The 16,804-nt window shown below is 46.7% G+C and overlaps 1 protein-coding gene across 9 annotated transcripts in view; it reads left to right on the plus strand.

Annotated features, from left to right (window-relative positions):
- The window catches only part of syne2b (spectrin repeat containing, nuclear envelope 2b), a 141,173-nt gene that overhangs the window by 10,835 nt on the left and 113,534 nt on the right, over window positions 1-16,804 (plus strand). For 8 of the 9 annotated variants that reach the window (XR_009788971.1, XR_009788972.1, XM_061776600.1 and 5 more), the window contains exons 4-13: window positions 3,173-3,268; window positions 3,346-3,423; window positions 3,512-3,604; window positions 3,967-4,169; window positions 5,737-5,936; window positions 8,351-8,454; window positions 10,921-11,010; window positions 13,053-13,166; window positions 13,292-13,429; window positions 14,144-14,308. Coding sequence is in view for 7 of the 9 variants with exons in the window: in XM_061776600.1 (XP_061632584.1) it covers window positions 3,173-3,268; window positions 3,346-3,423; window positions 3,512-3,604; window positions 3,967-4,169; window positions 5,737-5,936; window positions 8,351-8,454; window positions 10,921-11,010; window positions 13,053-13,166; window positions 13,292-13,429; window positions 14,144-14,308 (1,281 nt within the window). In the remaining 2 variants the exon portion in view is untranslated. The remainder of the gene's footprint in view (window positions 1-3,172; window positions 3,269-3,345; window positions 3,424-3,511; window positions 3,605-3,966; window positions 4,170-5,736; window positions 5,937-8,350; window positions 8,455-10,920; window positions 11,011-13,052; window positions 13,167-13,291; window positions 13,430-14,143; window positions 14,309-16,804) is intronic. The other variant, XM_061776598.1, reaches the window with a different exon arrangement.

A 16,804-nucleotide genomic window follows, 5' to 3' on the forward strand; every position in this document is an offset into this window, starting at 1 on the left:
CTTTTACAACACAAAAACCTGGCATTTGAAAAGGGGTGTGTAGACTTTTTATATCCACAGCAGCCTTCCTGTTCCTGTTTTTGTAATCTGCTTGGTGACCCTACAGTATTGTGCTGTTTAACAATCAGAAGCAATATAGTAGAAGGCCATTTCTTAGAACTGAATTTGTTGTTTTCCAAAGATTTTATTTCTAAAGATTGTATTCATTGGGTGAATGCTCAATGCTCTGCCTCACAGTTCTGAGGACCGGGGTTCAATCCCCGGTCCCGCCTGTGTGGAGTTTGAATGTTCTCCCCCGTGCCTGCGTGGGTTTTCTCCGGGTACTCCGGTTTCCTCCCACATCCCAAAAACATGCGCGATGGGTTGATTGAAGACTCGAAATTGCCCGTAGGTGTGAATGTGAGTGCGAATGGTTGTTTGTTTATATGTGCCCTGCGACTGGCTGGCGACCGGTTCAGGGTGTACCCCGCCACTAGCCCGAAGATAGCCGGGATATGCGATATGCTCCAGCACACCCGCGACCCGCGTGAGGATAACGTGGTACAGAAAATGGATGGATGGATGGAATTTCTCCCATGTTAGCATACATGCTAATTATATGCTAGCTATGACTTTGTGCTTGTTAATAAAATATGTGATTGTTCAAGGGTGGTTTCCACTAGTTTGAGACTTTTTTTAAAATTCCAAAACATCTTGAGATACAGCGGCTGAAATAAGTATTTAACATGTCGCCGTTTTCTCACTAAATATATTTCCAAAGGTGCTACTGACATGAAAATGTCCCCAGATGTTGGGAACAAGCCAAGTAATCCATACATACAAAGAAAGTAGAACAAATAAGATCAGAAATTAAGTTGTGTGTAATAATGTTAAATGACACAGGGGGAAAGTATTGAACACATGAAGAAAGGGAGGTAAAAAAAAAAAGGCGTGGAAAGACAAGACAACACCTCAAATCTATCAATAGCCAAAGAGCAATCCAGCCCCTTGTCAGCGCAAATGAATATCAGCTTGATGGCCTACAAAAAGGTCTCATTGCCAAGGTGGGAGTCAAGACACATCTCAGGATGGGGAAACCTGTGGAAAGCTTCACAAAGACCTGCAATGAGCAGGCACTGTTGTCACAAGGAAAACGGTGAGGAACGCACTCGGCCGCCATGGCCTGGATGCACGCTCGCCAAGCAAGACCCCATTGCTGAAAAAAAGCATGTCAAAGCTCATTTCAAGTTCGCTGACCAACCAGGTCAATACTGGGAGAATATAGCCGGCTCGGATGAGAGCAAAATTGAACTGTTTGGATGCCGTAATGCACACCACGTTTGGAGGCGAAATGGCACCGCACAGCACCCTAAAAACACCATACCCACAGCGAAGTTCGGAGGTGGGAGCATGATGGCGTGGGGCTGCTTTTCAGCAAATGGGACTGGTACACTTCACATTATTGAAGGAAGGATGAATGGGCAAACGTAGCGAGACATTCTTCACAAAAATCTGCTGCCATCTACGAGTACGATGAAAATGAAACGAGGGTGGACATTTCAGCAGGATAATGATCCAAAACATACTGCCGAGGAAACTCTCAATTGGTTTCCAAGAAAAAAAAAATAAAGCTGCTAGAATGGCCCAGCCAATCACCTGACTTGAATCAAATCAAACCTCTATGGCAAGAACTGAAACTCAAGGTCCATAAAAGAAGCCCACGGAACCGTGAAGATTTGAAGACGGCTCGTGTGGAGGAATGGGCCAAAATCACACCAGAGCAATGCATGCGACTAGTTTCTCCATACAGAGGCGTCTTGAAGCTGTCATTGCAAACAAACGCTTTTGTACCAAGTTTTAAATATATACCAGTTGGCGTGTTCAATACTTTTTCCCTGGGCCATTTCACATTATTACACTTATTTGTTCTACTGTCGTCGTATGTATGGATTACTTGGGTTGTTCACAACATCTGGTGAAATTTTCAAAGGTCAATAGCACCTTTGGAAATGTATGTCGTGAGAAACACTTATTTCAACTGCTGTAAATGAAGTAAATGTTTGTAGTTTTCAAGTGATCGGAGACTTTGTGTTCTTGTTGAAGTTCACATGGGACAGTGGAGGACGTTGTTGTTGTTTTGGTGGGGTTGAGCTGGGGCGGCGGGGGACGGGGGGGTGAACAGCAGGCGAAGACGGACAGCGACAGATGGACGGACGACGACCTCCCACAACCCAGAGATCCCCACCCGTGTGCGCCACACCCCTAAGTCGCCCTTGGAGGCCTCCGTGCAGGACTTGCTAACAATAACGTGTTAGCGGACGCGGAGGAGGGGGCAAGGGGAGGGCTTTAGTGAGGGGTGGGGCTGGAGCGTTCCTATTTATTCCTTCAAGAAATCCGATGTCTCGTTTAAGTCTTTGTCATGAACGTCACGTTTTCAGACACTCGGCGGGAATTTCACGCTCGCACCAACTTCCTCGTCATCACATGTAAAAAAATACTTTTCAAGGTATAAAATTGAACAAATAACATTTTCCTGAGTGTCTAAACCCTGAATTGAAACACTACTTTTAAACTTTGGGGGAAAAAAATACAATATCCGCAAAACCAGTGGTTCTTCAGCTTTTTACACAATTTAGCACCTCAAAAACTGCTCGGCTCCCTTAAGTACCACCGTAATGACCATCATTCAAATACAGTGGCATAGTAGGTACAAGTCTTCGTCAAAAATTAGGTCAAAGGTATACTGAATTTTATTATAAGCCACTGTAACATGATGCAGAGTTTGACCATCAAGATTGTGCTTAAATAGAAGAGGAAAATAGAAAACTGTATGAAAAATGTATTGTACATAAGTGCAATAAAATTTGTGCCTAAATAAATTCAAACGTACTTAAAGGTTAAATACAACTGAGCTGTATTTTAACAAATGTAATGTACTGTTTTTTTAAGTTACATGATACGGTTTGAACGTTTAATTCCGTGCAAACCACATTTGAATCCAATTCTAAAAAAAAAACTGCCTTGATAGCGCCGAGAAGAAGCTGTCTAGCTTCGGTGCAGTGGGCGTCTTTCCAGGGATGCTTTGGTCATCTGCAAATTGACATCGCAGGGAAAAAAAGGACAACTTTAGCGTCTGGTGTTTATGATAGGCCAGAATGAATGAATAATTGTGTGCGTGCGTGCCCGTGCGCAGAGGAGACCTCCGTGCCAGGTGGCGGATCTCTTCAACGACTTCCGTGATGGATCCAAACTGTTGGACCTGCTGGAGGTGATGAGCAACCAATGCATCGTGAGTCCAAAAGGTCACTTTTACAATAAGGCTAACGCTAACGCAAATGCTAAGCGCGCACGTCCTGGTTTGGTCAGCGTCGCGAGCGAGGAAGGGGGACGTTCCAGGACAGGAGCAACATCGAGAAAGGCCTGGCCTTCCTCCGACAGAAATCCGTAAGTGAGAAAGACGAGCCGTTGTTTGGTATTCAGTGGGAAAATGTGAGAGAGATTTTTCAAGTCAACATTCTTGATGTGCGTTCAGATCAAACTGGTCAACATAAACATTCCCGACATCATCGATGGAAAACCGTCCATCGTCCTGGGCCTCATCTGGACCATCATCCTGCAGTATCACGTGAGATGTTTTTCATGGCCAATCCTCCGAATGAGCATCAATTTCTGACGTCGTGTTGTGTTCGGCCCCCGTTCGGTGGCGCCGGCAAAACATGTCGGCAATCTAGCGTCAACCGTCGGTCTGCTACAGTCGTCCTTCGCTTTATCAACGTTCACTTTTTGCGCATCGCAAATGTTTTATTGTGCTTATATTGGGATTTTGCAGGGATTATTTTTTCACATGGACTGCTACTGCAGACTCACTTCGCTGTAGTGCCAGCTAGGAGGAAAGAGTTCGTAAAAGACTGAAAATGTCCAAAGTTGGACATCATTTCACGCTTAATAAAAGAAGCCAAAGAGGAAGTGTTTGCGTGTGGTCCGCAGATCGAGGAGTTGGCCAGCGGACTTTCCTTCAGCTCTCGTCAATCGTCCATGGAGTCTCTGGCCAGTCTGGACTCTTGGTCGTCGTGGTCTTCGCGGACGGGCGGCGGCAGTCTGGTCCCCCGTCGAGGATCGCCGCTCCACGCCCGCTTCAGGCTGTCGGCCAAGAAGGCGCTGATGCTGTGGGTCCGCGAGCAGTGCCACAAGTACGTGTGTCGGCCGACCAATCGGCATCCGAACTGAAATGATCCAACCAGATATTGTTGTGTCGGTGTGTGTGTGCGCTTTAACTCAGCAACACGGCATTCTGCATTCAGAACTTGGGTTTTAAACTGGACAGTGATTTTAAATTGGATCAGCAAATTGGTGCTGTTGTCAATGCAGCTTTTTAAAAAAACGATTTCATCTTAGGCAGCTGGCTAAAGTAAATCCTTTTCTGTCACAACAGCACTTTGAAACAGTAATCCATGCCTTGGTTACACCTCCGCTACCTTACTGCAATGCACTTTATTTTGGAGCGAGCCAGTCCTCCCTCAAGCGTCTCCAGTTGGCTCAAAATGCTGTTGCTCGCCTCCTAACTGGAGCACATAGGAGGGAGCATATAACCGGCCTCCCTTCACTGGCTTCCGATGCATTTTAAGATTCTTTTATTTGTTTTGAAATCTTTAAATGGTCTCGGCCCACCTTACCTCTCTGAGCTGCTCCACCCCCACAGTCCTGCCCGGTGCCTCAGGTCAGCCGACCAGACGCTCCCGGAGGTACCGAGGACTAAACGGAGCCTTCGAGGGGATATAGCCTTTTCCATTGCTGATTCATCTCTATGGAATGACCTCCCCCTAAACATTAGGCAAGCCCCCCCCCCCCCCCCCCCCCCACTGTCCATTTTTAATCTCATCTTAAAACCCATTTTTATTCATTGGTTTTAACTCCCCATGAGACTTTGCACTGTTTTAGTGTTTTTATGTGTTGCAATGAATGTATTGTTTTAATTTGCCCTGTTTAACTGTTTTCATATCTTTTATTTGTATGCAATGTACAGCACGCTGTGTGCAGCTGTGGTTGTCTTCAAGTGCTTTATAAATAAAGTTGAGTTGAGTTGCGATAGCTGGAAGCGTAAAAATGATATAGTGACGTTCAGGGTGAAAGGCACAGATGAATAAATGTTGAATCTTCTGTTTCAGCTCTGATACATCCATTTAGTTGAAACTGAAATCTATGAAAGAGACTTCTGGTACGAGGGGGGACTCCATGGAATAGTGCCCCGGGGAAAATGTGCAAATTCCAGGCTCCAACAGCTTTCTATACATCAACCTAAATAAATCTAAACAAATCCAATTTCTAAGCCGGGTCCAAAGTAATCACCGGTAATCAGGTATCGTCAACTTCTGCAGTCCAAGATCCAAAAAGGCAAATCCGATACGTTCTGTGGTCAAAAAACAAGAATGCAAATCTGGTCAGGTGGCAGGCAGAGGCCAAATTCAGATTCAAAGTGCTCGAGAGTACTACAAAGGCGAGTGACATTCTGGTACTGAGGTGAAAGGCAAAGCTGCTTACGTAGAGCAAGGAACAACTGAAAATCATCACAGGAACAAGCAGGAGCATCAAAAAACAAGTAGGAGCAGGAAATTAGCTGAACATGACGCAACCTATTCAAACGTAAACGATATCAACATCCCAACTTGACAAAAAAAAAACGTCCGACGATTGAAGTATGGGAGGAGCTGTGACGCCAAACGTGAAGAAGTGAAGCTGTGGTGCGCCGTTTGCTTTCAGGGCGGGATGTTCGGTGAACGTGAAGGACTTCAAGGGCAGCTGGCGCAGCGGTGTGGTCTTCCTGGCCATCTTGTACGCGCTGCGCTGCAACCTGGTGGACCTGTCCGAGGCCGCTCGCAGAAGCAACAAGCAGAACCTGGACGAGGCTTTCCGAGTAGCCGAGCGAGAGCTCAACATCCCGCGGCTGCTGGAGCCCGACGGTGAGGACGCCGCCTCCAAACTCGCCACTGAGCCACTTTGACGTTATTTACCTTGACTTGATTTAGTTTACCGTGCGAAAACCAATCCATCACTGGAAGTAAAGTTTTTCGAAGCAATTCTATAATGTTTATAAATATGATATGTATGTAAAAGCTAGGGAGTAAAGTTTTGGGGTGGCCAGGGCTCTCTATCCCACGAGCAGTGGCGGTTTCCGGCATATGTGATACAGTATGTGCAGTCGCAGAGAAGGGTCTCGCACAGGGCACCTTTCAAGCTAGGACCGTTCAGAAGCTAAACAAGAGCAAGCTGTACTAAATTGACCTTGACACATAGCAAAAAGTGGAGCAAACAATTTATATTCTCAAAATTCAATTCTCTGGAAGTCTTATTAAATGATGTGAATTGTGGAAAACAAGCATGTGAGGAATGGGAGCACATTTTTTGTTCTCTTGCCATCCAGTGTAGAAAGTAAGTAGTAGAATGTATATAGACCGTGTCAATTGTTAATTAAGAGTATATGCTGCAGACCTCGAAAAACCAGACGGCGGGCCGCAAATGGCCACCGGGCCGTAGTTTAGAACCACTGAGCTAGCATGAAAGAGAGTGACGGTAGGCCGACAGAAAGCGAGAATGCGACTGGATCGAGGGATAAGGAAGCAGCGTGTACTGTAGTCATTGTACAAGCCCAATTCCAATGAAGTTGGGACGTTGTGTTAAACATCAATCAAAACAGAATACAATCATTTGCAAATTATCTTCAACCTATATTTAATTGAATACACTACAAAGACAAGATATTTAATGTTCAAACTGATAAACTTCATCGTTTTTAGCAAATAATCATGGACTTTGAATTTTATGGCTGCAACACGTTCCAAAAGAGCTGAGACAGGGTCACAGTGTTTCCCACTGTGTTACATCACCTTTTCTTTGAACAACATTCAGTAAACGTTTGGGAACTGAGGGCACTCATTGTTGAAGCTTTGGAGGTGGAATTCTTTCCCATTCTTGCTCGATGTACAGCTTCAGCCGTTCAACAGTACAGGGTCTCCGTTGTCGTATTTTACGCTTCATAATGCGCCACACATTTGCAATGGGAGACCGGTCTGGACTCAGGCAGGCCAGTCTAGTCCCCGCACTCTTTTACTACGAAGCCACGCTGTTGTAACACGTGCATAATGTGGTTTGGCATTGTCTTGCTGAAATAAGCAGGGACATCCATGAAGAAGACGTTGCTTGGATGGCAGCATATGTTTCTCCAAAACCTGTATGTACCTTTCAGCATTAATGGTGCCTTCACAGATGTGTAAGTTACCCATGCCATTGGCACTAACACAGCCCCATACCATCACAGATGCTGGCTTTTGAACTTTGTGTCCATAACAGTCTGGTTCTTTTCCTCTTTTGCCCGGAGGCCACGGCGTCCACAATTTCCAAAAACAATTTGAAAGGTGGTATACCTCATTAACCTCCTGTTTCTGTCAGAAAAACTCAGAAGGATTTTTTCCAAACGTAACATACCGGGGACTGTGGTGGGTGTCTGGTGACACCATTTAGGCACCCCACTACTTGGCCCCCCAGCCTGGCCTCTTTCTTAGTGGCGTGGCACCAGGGCTGCTCGACTGGCCCCTCGTCTGCTCCTGGGCCTTCTGGGCAAGCGCCACCTGCCCCAATGGGGCTAGTCGGGTGCGTTGGGGGTGGAGTGTGATGCGCTGGGGTGGGGGAGTTCTGGCGGTTCCTTGGGGCCTACCTGTTGTTCTCCAATAATCATACATATTCAAGTTGTTTTGTCAATTTATTTGTCACTCTCAACAGCTTCACTTAACAGCACGGTCACTACCGCCAAAACCAACTTTTTGTCATCACTTGGCGCTTCGAGTAACAGGTTGATGATTGCGCCCAACAAAGTTTTCTTAGCATACCCGCCCAGTGCCCTTGCGGTGTGCCTGAGTGCCCCCTGTCCCTCGTGCAGTGTATCTGTATTGGTTTATGCCATAAACCCCATAAAAACATGCAAACGAAAAAAGAAAATCATATACGATGACATGGATATAATTTATAGTCAGGTGTAAATGTTTGTCCGTGTGTGTCCTGCACTTCCTGTGAAGCTCCCTTGTGTGTTACAAATAAGTTGTTATGTTCAAACTTGTGATGCCTGCAGGCTGGCTGAGTGTCGGCTGATCAGCTCGCTGCTCGCTGCCTTCTCCAGAACATAAAACTCTCGCTTGTTTCACTTCTTCTCGCCTGTTAGCCACTTGAGCTTCTCACATGGGAGAGAGGGGTGGGGTGGGTTGCATTGGGAGGGACTGAAGAGGGGGCTGTCCGAAGGTTCTAGAGTGTGAAAGCAACACCTTCAGCTTCCCCACGCGAGAGAACAGCATTGTGATGGACAATTGTGATGATGCCCATGCAGATGTGGACGTCCGGGAGCCCGACGAGAAGTCCATCATGACCTACGTGGCGCAGTTCCTGCAGTACTCCAAAGATGCGCCCGTCTCCGAGGACGACGCCATGCAGGTCAGCAAGCCTTCCTCGGAATGACAGGCATGACTGAATGACTGCTTCAGTCGAGTCCATAATTTGGTCCACAGTGTTTGCTTTGTTTCAGGTTCAATATTTGTTATATACAATGTACAATATTGTATATGGCGGCACGGTGGATGACTGGTTAGCACATCTGCCTCACAGTTCTGAGGACCGGGGTTCAAATTCTGGGCCCCCTGTGCGGAGTTTGCATGTTCTCCCCGTGCCTGCGTGGGTTTTCTCCGGGCACTCCGGTTTCCTCCCACATCCCAAAAACATGTGCGGTAGGTTGGTTGAAGACTCGAACTTGGCCGTAGGTGTGAATGTGCACGAATGGTTGTTTGTTAAAATGTGCCCTTCAATTGGCTGGAGACCAGTTGAGGGTGTACCCCGCCTCTCGCCCGAAGATTGCTCAGATAGCCTCCAGCAGCCTATCTGGAGCCCAAGTCTACAGTATGTGACATTGCCTTGAAAGAGGTTAACTCATAAAACTTAGTGACATGAAGGTGTTTACCAAAGAGCAGTTCTGGTAAAGTGAATTTTTTACGCGAACTAGTTCCGTTCATAGTTCATAATTTTGAACGAAGTTCACGTTCCAAAAATGAATTCGTTCCAAGTTCTTTTTTTCCCGCAATATGTTGCTGCAACTTCTTTCTGGCCCCCAAATGCTTGCATTGGTTGCCAGCCAGTCAGGCCACACCAGTAGCTAGCTGCAGCTTTCACCCGACAGTCTCCAAAACAGGAGGAAAAACCTGTTCCTAGAATGGTCTCTTTTTTTTAATGAGGAAGTAAAACAAAAATACAACCTGAAGTAGGAAATTAGGCCTCACTGCAGCTATGGCTCTCTAACTGCCCGACACACTGTAAACTTGGAGTACTTGCAAGGACTTTTTATGACCCACCTGCGACTTTGGAGTGCTCCTCAGCCAACTGCGTCACCCCCCGGAGAAATCCAAAGAGATGAGGCTCTTATGCCTACCAGGTACTAGCAAACTGTAACTTTTACCTTACTTATTTCCAAGTGAGGTAACTGCCACAAGCTTTTTTTTTTCCCCACTCCAGACTTGCATCGAGACTTTATACTGTATATATTGGAAGAAGTAGAAAGGGCCACCAGAATAGCTTTGAGTATGGTAAACACTGGCCGTCAAAGAAGTTTGCTGTTCTTTGTGAAGGGCACAGACACACGAAAAAAGGGAAACGTGACCAATTCATTTTCAGCTTTGGATGGATTATCGTAGGTGTAACAGAATAGCGGAAACCTAAGACCAGAGTGTGAAGTTTTAAAGCCGACACCCACTTCCACCACGTTGTGTCGAAAGCGATCGTCGGTGTCCGATATCTGTAACTGTCCGACTTCGCAATGGACGAAAGCTCTGACGAGATCAATTTTCCCGAAAGTATGTGTGAATGAGCTGTTGATAGCAAATGCGGCGTGACATCATCAATGATGGCAATTCCAGACTTTTTTCCCCCCAAAATAAAGGTTTTGATGGAAGTTTACCAACCGAGGCTTTTTGACTTTAGAGGCTCCACTGTATTTATTTATTGAGCCGTATTAATCGATTCCTTCTTATTTCCAAATGAAAGAAAAGGCTCTGAAATCATGTTTTGTTACGTTGACATTAACTTGACATTAAATGACTTTACACTACCTTGGGCACGGTGGCCGACTGGTTAGAGCGTCAGCCTCACAGTTCTGAGGACCCGGGTTCAATCCCCGGCCCCGCCTGTGTGGAGTTTGCATGTTCTCCCCGTGCCTGCGTGGGTTTTCTCCGGGCACTCCGGTTTCCTCCCGCATCCCAAAACATGCATGAATTGGAGACTCTAAATTGCCCGTAGGCATGACTGTGAGTGCGAATGGTTGTTTGTTCCTATGTGCCCTGCGATTGGCTGGCAACCGGTTCAGGGTGTACCCCGCCTCCTGCCCGATGACAGGTGGGATGGGCTCCGGCACGCCCGCGACCCACGTGAGGAGAAGCGGCTCAGAAAATGGATGGATTTACACTACCTTGGCAGTACATCAGCATTACAATAACATTGAATTGATATTACAAAGAGCGTGTCAGCGCCCATCCTAACTATTCCCATACAAGCTGCAATGTAATTGAAAGCTTCCAGCCATGTGATGCATCTCGCTGGACTTGCCTGGCAGAATATTCCGGTTTTGTTCGTTTGTTTGGTTGATTGTCCTTCAACGACATGTCTGTACATGCTGGCTTTTCCGTTTCTTCAGGCCTTTAAATCAATCAACTAATGGCTATCGTAAGACTTCTATTACGTAACAAGCTGTTCCTTCATGTGCTCGATGCAAATCTGATTGCAGGTGTGCCTAATGAAGTGGCCAGTTAGTGTATAGACATTTTTAGCATCTGAAGGATCATGTAATGTTCATGCTTTACATTTGCCTGCAGGGGCACTTTGTACAATTCTGCTCCAATCCTTCCATCCTCCTCACAGACCCAGTACCTGAGTCTTCCGAAAGCAGCTTCCCCCGTCAACCTGCCCGTTCACTACACTCCTGCAATTTCTGCTTCGCCGCTGCGGCAGGTATTTCCCATCATGCTTTGCCCCTCACTTGTGTCATATTGTGTTGTTGAGCTGCGGTGAGTCACGCCGTGGCGCGTCTGTCGGCGGGACTAATAGCCACTGGCAATAGAGGATACGTAGAGTTCCTTCGTGCATATTTACTGCCTTTGTTTATGTCACTTAAGCACTGCAAACAAGACTCTGACAAGACGAACTTTCGTTCTTTTTTAGGGGATTTACAGACATACAATTCGAGAGAGCATCAGGTGTGCTGCGGAAAATGATCCAAATCTTCAGTCTTCATTGACTACAAAGAATTTACCTTTCATCGTTTATCTATGACAGCGAAGTATAGTGACAGGCAGAACAATTCGCTGGTCTTGCACGAGATGGCAGAGGACACAAGTGACCTCAGTATCCACCTGTTGTCATTCATGCAACCGAATAGCTTAGTCATTCATTTAACAGGCCCGCATTTCACACTGTTATCATTATCCATTGCTATATTATTATATTATATATTATATTACTATAAGTACATTTGTGAGTAAATTGAGATGAGACCATCATTATTTCAGTTGATATACTTTTTGTGACATTTTGTGGCGTGCTGTAGGGGTTGAACCGACAAGCGGATGCGTCGGTTATAGATTGAGGTCGACTAATCGCCACTCACGTGGCGTGGACACGGAGGCCTCGCTGAACTCAACAGGCGGTTGGCCGACACAGCGAACTGTGGCAGGCCTCATGTGTGGAAAAATTTGAGAAAAAATCTGCTTCCACAGTAAAACAGAGACAAGCCGCGGTCGATAAATAACCTCTTTATAGTAAAAATTAACGGTTAACGTGTCACAGAAACCCTTCCATCCATCCATTTTCTGTCGCGCTTCTCCTCACGCGGGTCGCGGGCGTGCTGGAGCCTATCCCAGCTGTCATCGGGCAGGAGGCGGGGTACACCCTGAACTGGTTGCCAGCCAGTCGCAGGGCACATAAGAAACAAACAAGCATTCGGACTCCCATTCACACCTATGTTTTTGGGATGTGGGAGGAAAGCGGAGTGCCCGGAGAAAAGCCATGCAGGCACGGGGAGAACATGCAAACTCCACACAGGCGGGGCCGGGGATTGAACCCGGGTCCTCAGAACTGTGAGGCAGACGCTCTAACCATTCGAACACCATGCCGCCTGTCACAGAAACCAATACACATTTTGCAACAATCCACGTAATGCAACTGAATGTTCGCTACAAAACATTGCAAAGCATTCCCTCCTCTTTTATTGCTTATATATATATATTCTTTTCTTAGGCGGCACGGTGAGCGATTGGTTAGAGCGTCGGCCTCACAGTTCTGAGGACCAGGGTTAAAATCCCGGCCCCGCCTGTGTGGAGTTTGCATGTTCTCCCCGTGCCTGCGTGGCTTTTCTCCGGGCACTCCGCTTTCCTCCCACGTCCCAAAAACATGCGTGCTAGGTTAATTGATGACACTAAATTGCCTGTAGGTGTCAATGTCAGTCCGAATGGTTGTTTGTTTGTATGTGCCTTGCGATTGGCTGGCAAGCAGGTCAGGGTGTACTCTGCCTCCTGCCCCATGATATCTGGGATAGGCTCCAGCACACCCTGTAGTTGTGTTACATGAATTGGTGTTAGACTTGTACCAATTCCGACTGTAATTTGAAGGTATCTGATTTTGATTGTTTGGGCGAGTTGGAGGGCGGGGTCTGTGCAACTTAGAACGGCAGAGTGAGTGTTTGGAGTCGACACAGCGATGACCTTTTACATAGACAGTGTGTCAAGACTGATGAAAATATCAATGAGGTCATTGATTAGTCAACGTCAACTCGACTGTCTTTACCTTACCGCCGACTACAAAAATCGGAAGTCATTCAATCGCTGGTGTGCCGTGAGATCTTTCCAATGTAAAATATGAGCCTTGGCTCAATAAAGGTTAGGAAACACTGCCATAAGGTACTAGAAAAAGTGCTTCCAAATGAACTTTTAGTTCATTTCAGTTGGAGTGAGAAAAAGATCGAACTGGCACGTGAATGAAAGTATTTTGGTTCCCAGGGGAGCCCTGACCGTAAGGCGCAGGAAGTGTCGTGTTGGCTTCTGCAGGCGTACGAGGAGCTGCTGGAGGGCTGGGACTCCACCCAGGGCGAGAGCTACTCTGAGAGATACCACGTAGGTTCATGTTTGGATACCTCCTACGTTTATGTTTAGATACTTTGTTTTGATACCGTGGAGGTTTAAGCTCAACGAGCCCAAGCACAAAGGAAGGTGAGACTTGCTAAGTTTTTGTTTCTCAGGTGTTTCAGACGTTTGTGGTGTCCTTCAACGAGCAACGGCGTCCAATCGTGCCTCTTCTGACCGCCATGAGACGAAGCCCCACGCTGAGTGAGGAGCAGCGAGCCCTCAGGGAGGCCTGGGACGCCCTCACAGAAAAGGTGGACTCTTACTCCTGTGGCTTGTTTCTGGAACGTTATCATAATTCCGACCGGCCAGAACTCCTCCCACATGCGCGTTTACATTTGTTGTTCCTGCCACTGAGTAGTGGGCTGCCCATTTGGTACTCTCAGTAGGGACTCTTATGTCGCAGTTATATAAAGTATCAGCTAGAGCAGTTTAAAATCAACAATAATGATCTTATCACATGACAAAAACATTTACATTTCAATGAAATCCATCATACTCACCAGAGATGCCGATTCTTAAATGTATCCATGTGTGCAGATCACTTCAGATGTGTTTTGCCAGGCATGGAAAAATGCTGAAGAACTTCATGTCGTGCTTTGCCGACATCTTGCGGCACCTATAGGCAATTACAAACCTTTTTAGGGGGCGTCAATTATTTGCGGATTTTAGGTAGTCGCAGCAGGGCAACACTACATAGTTTACGTTCCTTGGGCCAGCACTACAGATTGTGAAGGCGAGTTATGGGGCAGATTAAAATTAACACGGCAGCACATAGAGGCTGAAATCTGACTGGACAAACAATCGAACATCCACATTCACTTACTGTGTGCAGTGCAGCCAAGAGAAACGCTACCAAATGAAAAACATATTTGGGTTATTCTAGTAGTAGTACTATAGGTTGTAAACCTCAGTCAGGGCTTCTGTTAGTATTTAGGCCCTGTCTACCAATGTTGCTACTGCTACAGCTCCGTGAGTACAAACTGGAGTTGGACGTGAGCCTGCCAGCGCCTCTGGACTCGGTGGCGCACTGGCTGCTAAGAACGGAAGGAGTTCTGTCTGAGGAGGAGGGCGACCCGCAGGACCACAGCTGGGCTGCAGATCAAGCCAAGGAGAAACAGGAGCAACTCAAGGTGAAGATTTTATTGTTAGCGATGTGGACACTTTAGGGGTACCTTATCAGAATCAGAATCATCTTTATTTGCCAAGTATGTCCAAAAACACACAAGGAATTTGTCTCCGGTAGTCGGAGCCGCTCTAGTACGACAACAGACAGTCAATTGACAGAAAACACTTTTGAGACAAAGATATTGACAAAAAAACAACAGTCACTGAGCAATAAAGGGTTGCTAGTTTTCTGGTAATGCCGGTACATTATTTGATTTATTTATTTTTGACAATTGTGCAAAAAGATGCAGAGTCCTCTAGCACTTAGAGCAGTTCGAATGACTAATATTGCAATAGTCTGGTGCAATGACCATTGTGCAAAGGGCACCGAGACTTCAAGGAGTGTATGCGGTTTAAAGTGACAAGTAGTGCGATAATCTGGGACAATGTTGATTCTGCAAATGTTGCAGATACTCCTCAATCAGTGTGCAAATGGAGCAGATGCTACTTTGGCCCGAGTGGCCAGTATCGGTCAACAACAGATATGCAAAAAGTGCAGCGTGGCGAGACAACTACAGTGAGTGCACGAGTAATATATAATTGGCCCCACAGCAATGTGACAACGAACTCAAGTCAAAAACATTGCCAGCATGTTGTAATGGAATTGTAGGTTAGGTGTTTAAGAAGTTGATGGCAAGAGGGAAGAAGCTGTTGGAATGTCTGCTAGTTCTAGTTTGCATTGATCGGTAGCGCCTACCTGAGGGAAGGAGCTGGAAGAGCCGGTGACCGGGATGTGGAGGGTCCGAGAGGATTTTGCACGCTCTTGTCTTAGTTCTGGCAGCATGCAAGTCCTCAAGGGTGGGTAGGGGGGTACCAACAATCCTTTCAGCAGTTTTGATTGTCCGATACAGTCGGAGTTTGTCCTTTTTTGTAGCAGCACCAAACCAGACTGTGATGGAAGAACACAGGACTGAATCGATGACCGCTGTGTAGAACTGCCTCAGCAGCTCCTGTGGCAGGCCGTGCTTTATCAGAAGCCGCAGGAAGTACATCCTCTGCTGGGCCTTTTTGAGGACGGAGTTGATGTTGGTCGCCCACTTCAGGTCCTGAGAGATTGTAATTACCAGGAACTTGAAGGTCTCGACGGTTGACACAAGGCAGCTGGACAACGTGAGGGGCAGCTGTGGCGAAGGATGCCTCCTGAAGTCCACAATCATCTCTACAGTCTTGAGCGTGTTCAGCTCCAGGTTGTGTCGGCCACACCACAGCTCCGGCCGCTCCGCTTCCTGTCGATATGCAGACTCGTCTCCGTCCTCGATGAGGCCGATGACAGTGGTGTCATCTGCAAACTTCAGGAGTTTGACAGTCGGGTGCGCTGAGGTGCAGTCATTCGTGTAGAGAGAGAAGAGCAGCGGAGAGAGGACACAACCTTGGGGCGCCCCAGTGCTGATGATGTGTGTGGATGAGGTGGCCTCCCCCAGCCTCACCTGCTGTGTCCTGCCCATCAGAAAGCTGTAAATCCACTGGCAGATGGCAGGTGAGACGCTGAGCTGGAGAAGCTTGGATGAAAGGAGTTCAGGGATGATGGTGTTGAACGCTGAGCTGAAGTCCACGAACAGGATCCTCGCGTAGGTCCCTGCACTGTCGAGGTGTTCTAGGATGAAGTGCAGTCCCATGTTGTTGACTGCATCATCCGCAGACCTGTTCGCTCGGTAGGCAAACTGCAGGGGGTCCAGCAGGGGACCTGTGACGCTCTTGAGGTGGTCCAGCACGAGACTTTCAAAGGACTTCATAACCACAGATGTCAAAGATGTGAAAGTGTCCTTTTCAAATCTGCAGTAGAATGTATTCAAGTCGTTGGCTAGTGTGATATTGTTCTCAGCTTGGGGGGATAGTCGCTTGTAATTAGTCAGCGATTGGAATGCATGCCAGACTGATTTAGAGTCGTTAGTGCTAAACAGTTTTTCCAACTTTGCTGCATAGTTCCTCTTTGCAATGTTAATTTCTTTAGTCAGCTGGTTTCTAGCTCGATTATACAGGGCCCTGTCCCCGTTCTGATATGTGTCCTCCTTAGCTTGGCGACGCTGCTTAGGTTTAGCAGTGAACCACGGCTTGTTGTTGTTGAATGTGCGAAATGACTTTGTTGGTACACAAACCTCTTGACAGAAACTGATATAGGATGTGACAGTGTCCGTATATTCATCCAGGGTGCCAGCTGAATTTTCAAAGACACTCCAGTCTGTGCCGTCGAAATAGCTTTGAAGTTCCATCTTTGCTTCATTGGTCCACATTTTCACTGTTTCCACTGTAGGCTTCGCACATTTAAGTTCTTGCCTGTACGTCGGTATTTAGTGAATTAAGCAGTGATCAGACGAGCTTGTATTTAGGGAGTTCGTGGTTGAGTTTAGCTTTGTTAAAGTCCCCGAGAACAATGAGGGGTGAGTCCGGGTGTTTTTTTTCAATTTCGTTGACTTGTTCAGCGAGCGTTAGCAGTGCGGCGTTCGTGTTAGCTTGAAGCAGAA

The sequence above is a fragment of the Phyllopteryx taeniolatus genome, chromosome 6, assembly GCF_024500385.1.
Source record: "Phyllopteryx taeniolatus isolate TA_2022b chromosome 6, UOR_Ptae_1.2, whole genome shotgun sequence".
NCBI lineage: Eukaryota > Metazoa > Chordata > Actinopteri > Syngnathiformes > Syngnathidae > Phyllopteryx > Phyllopteryx taeniolatus.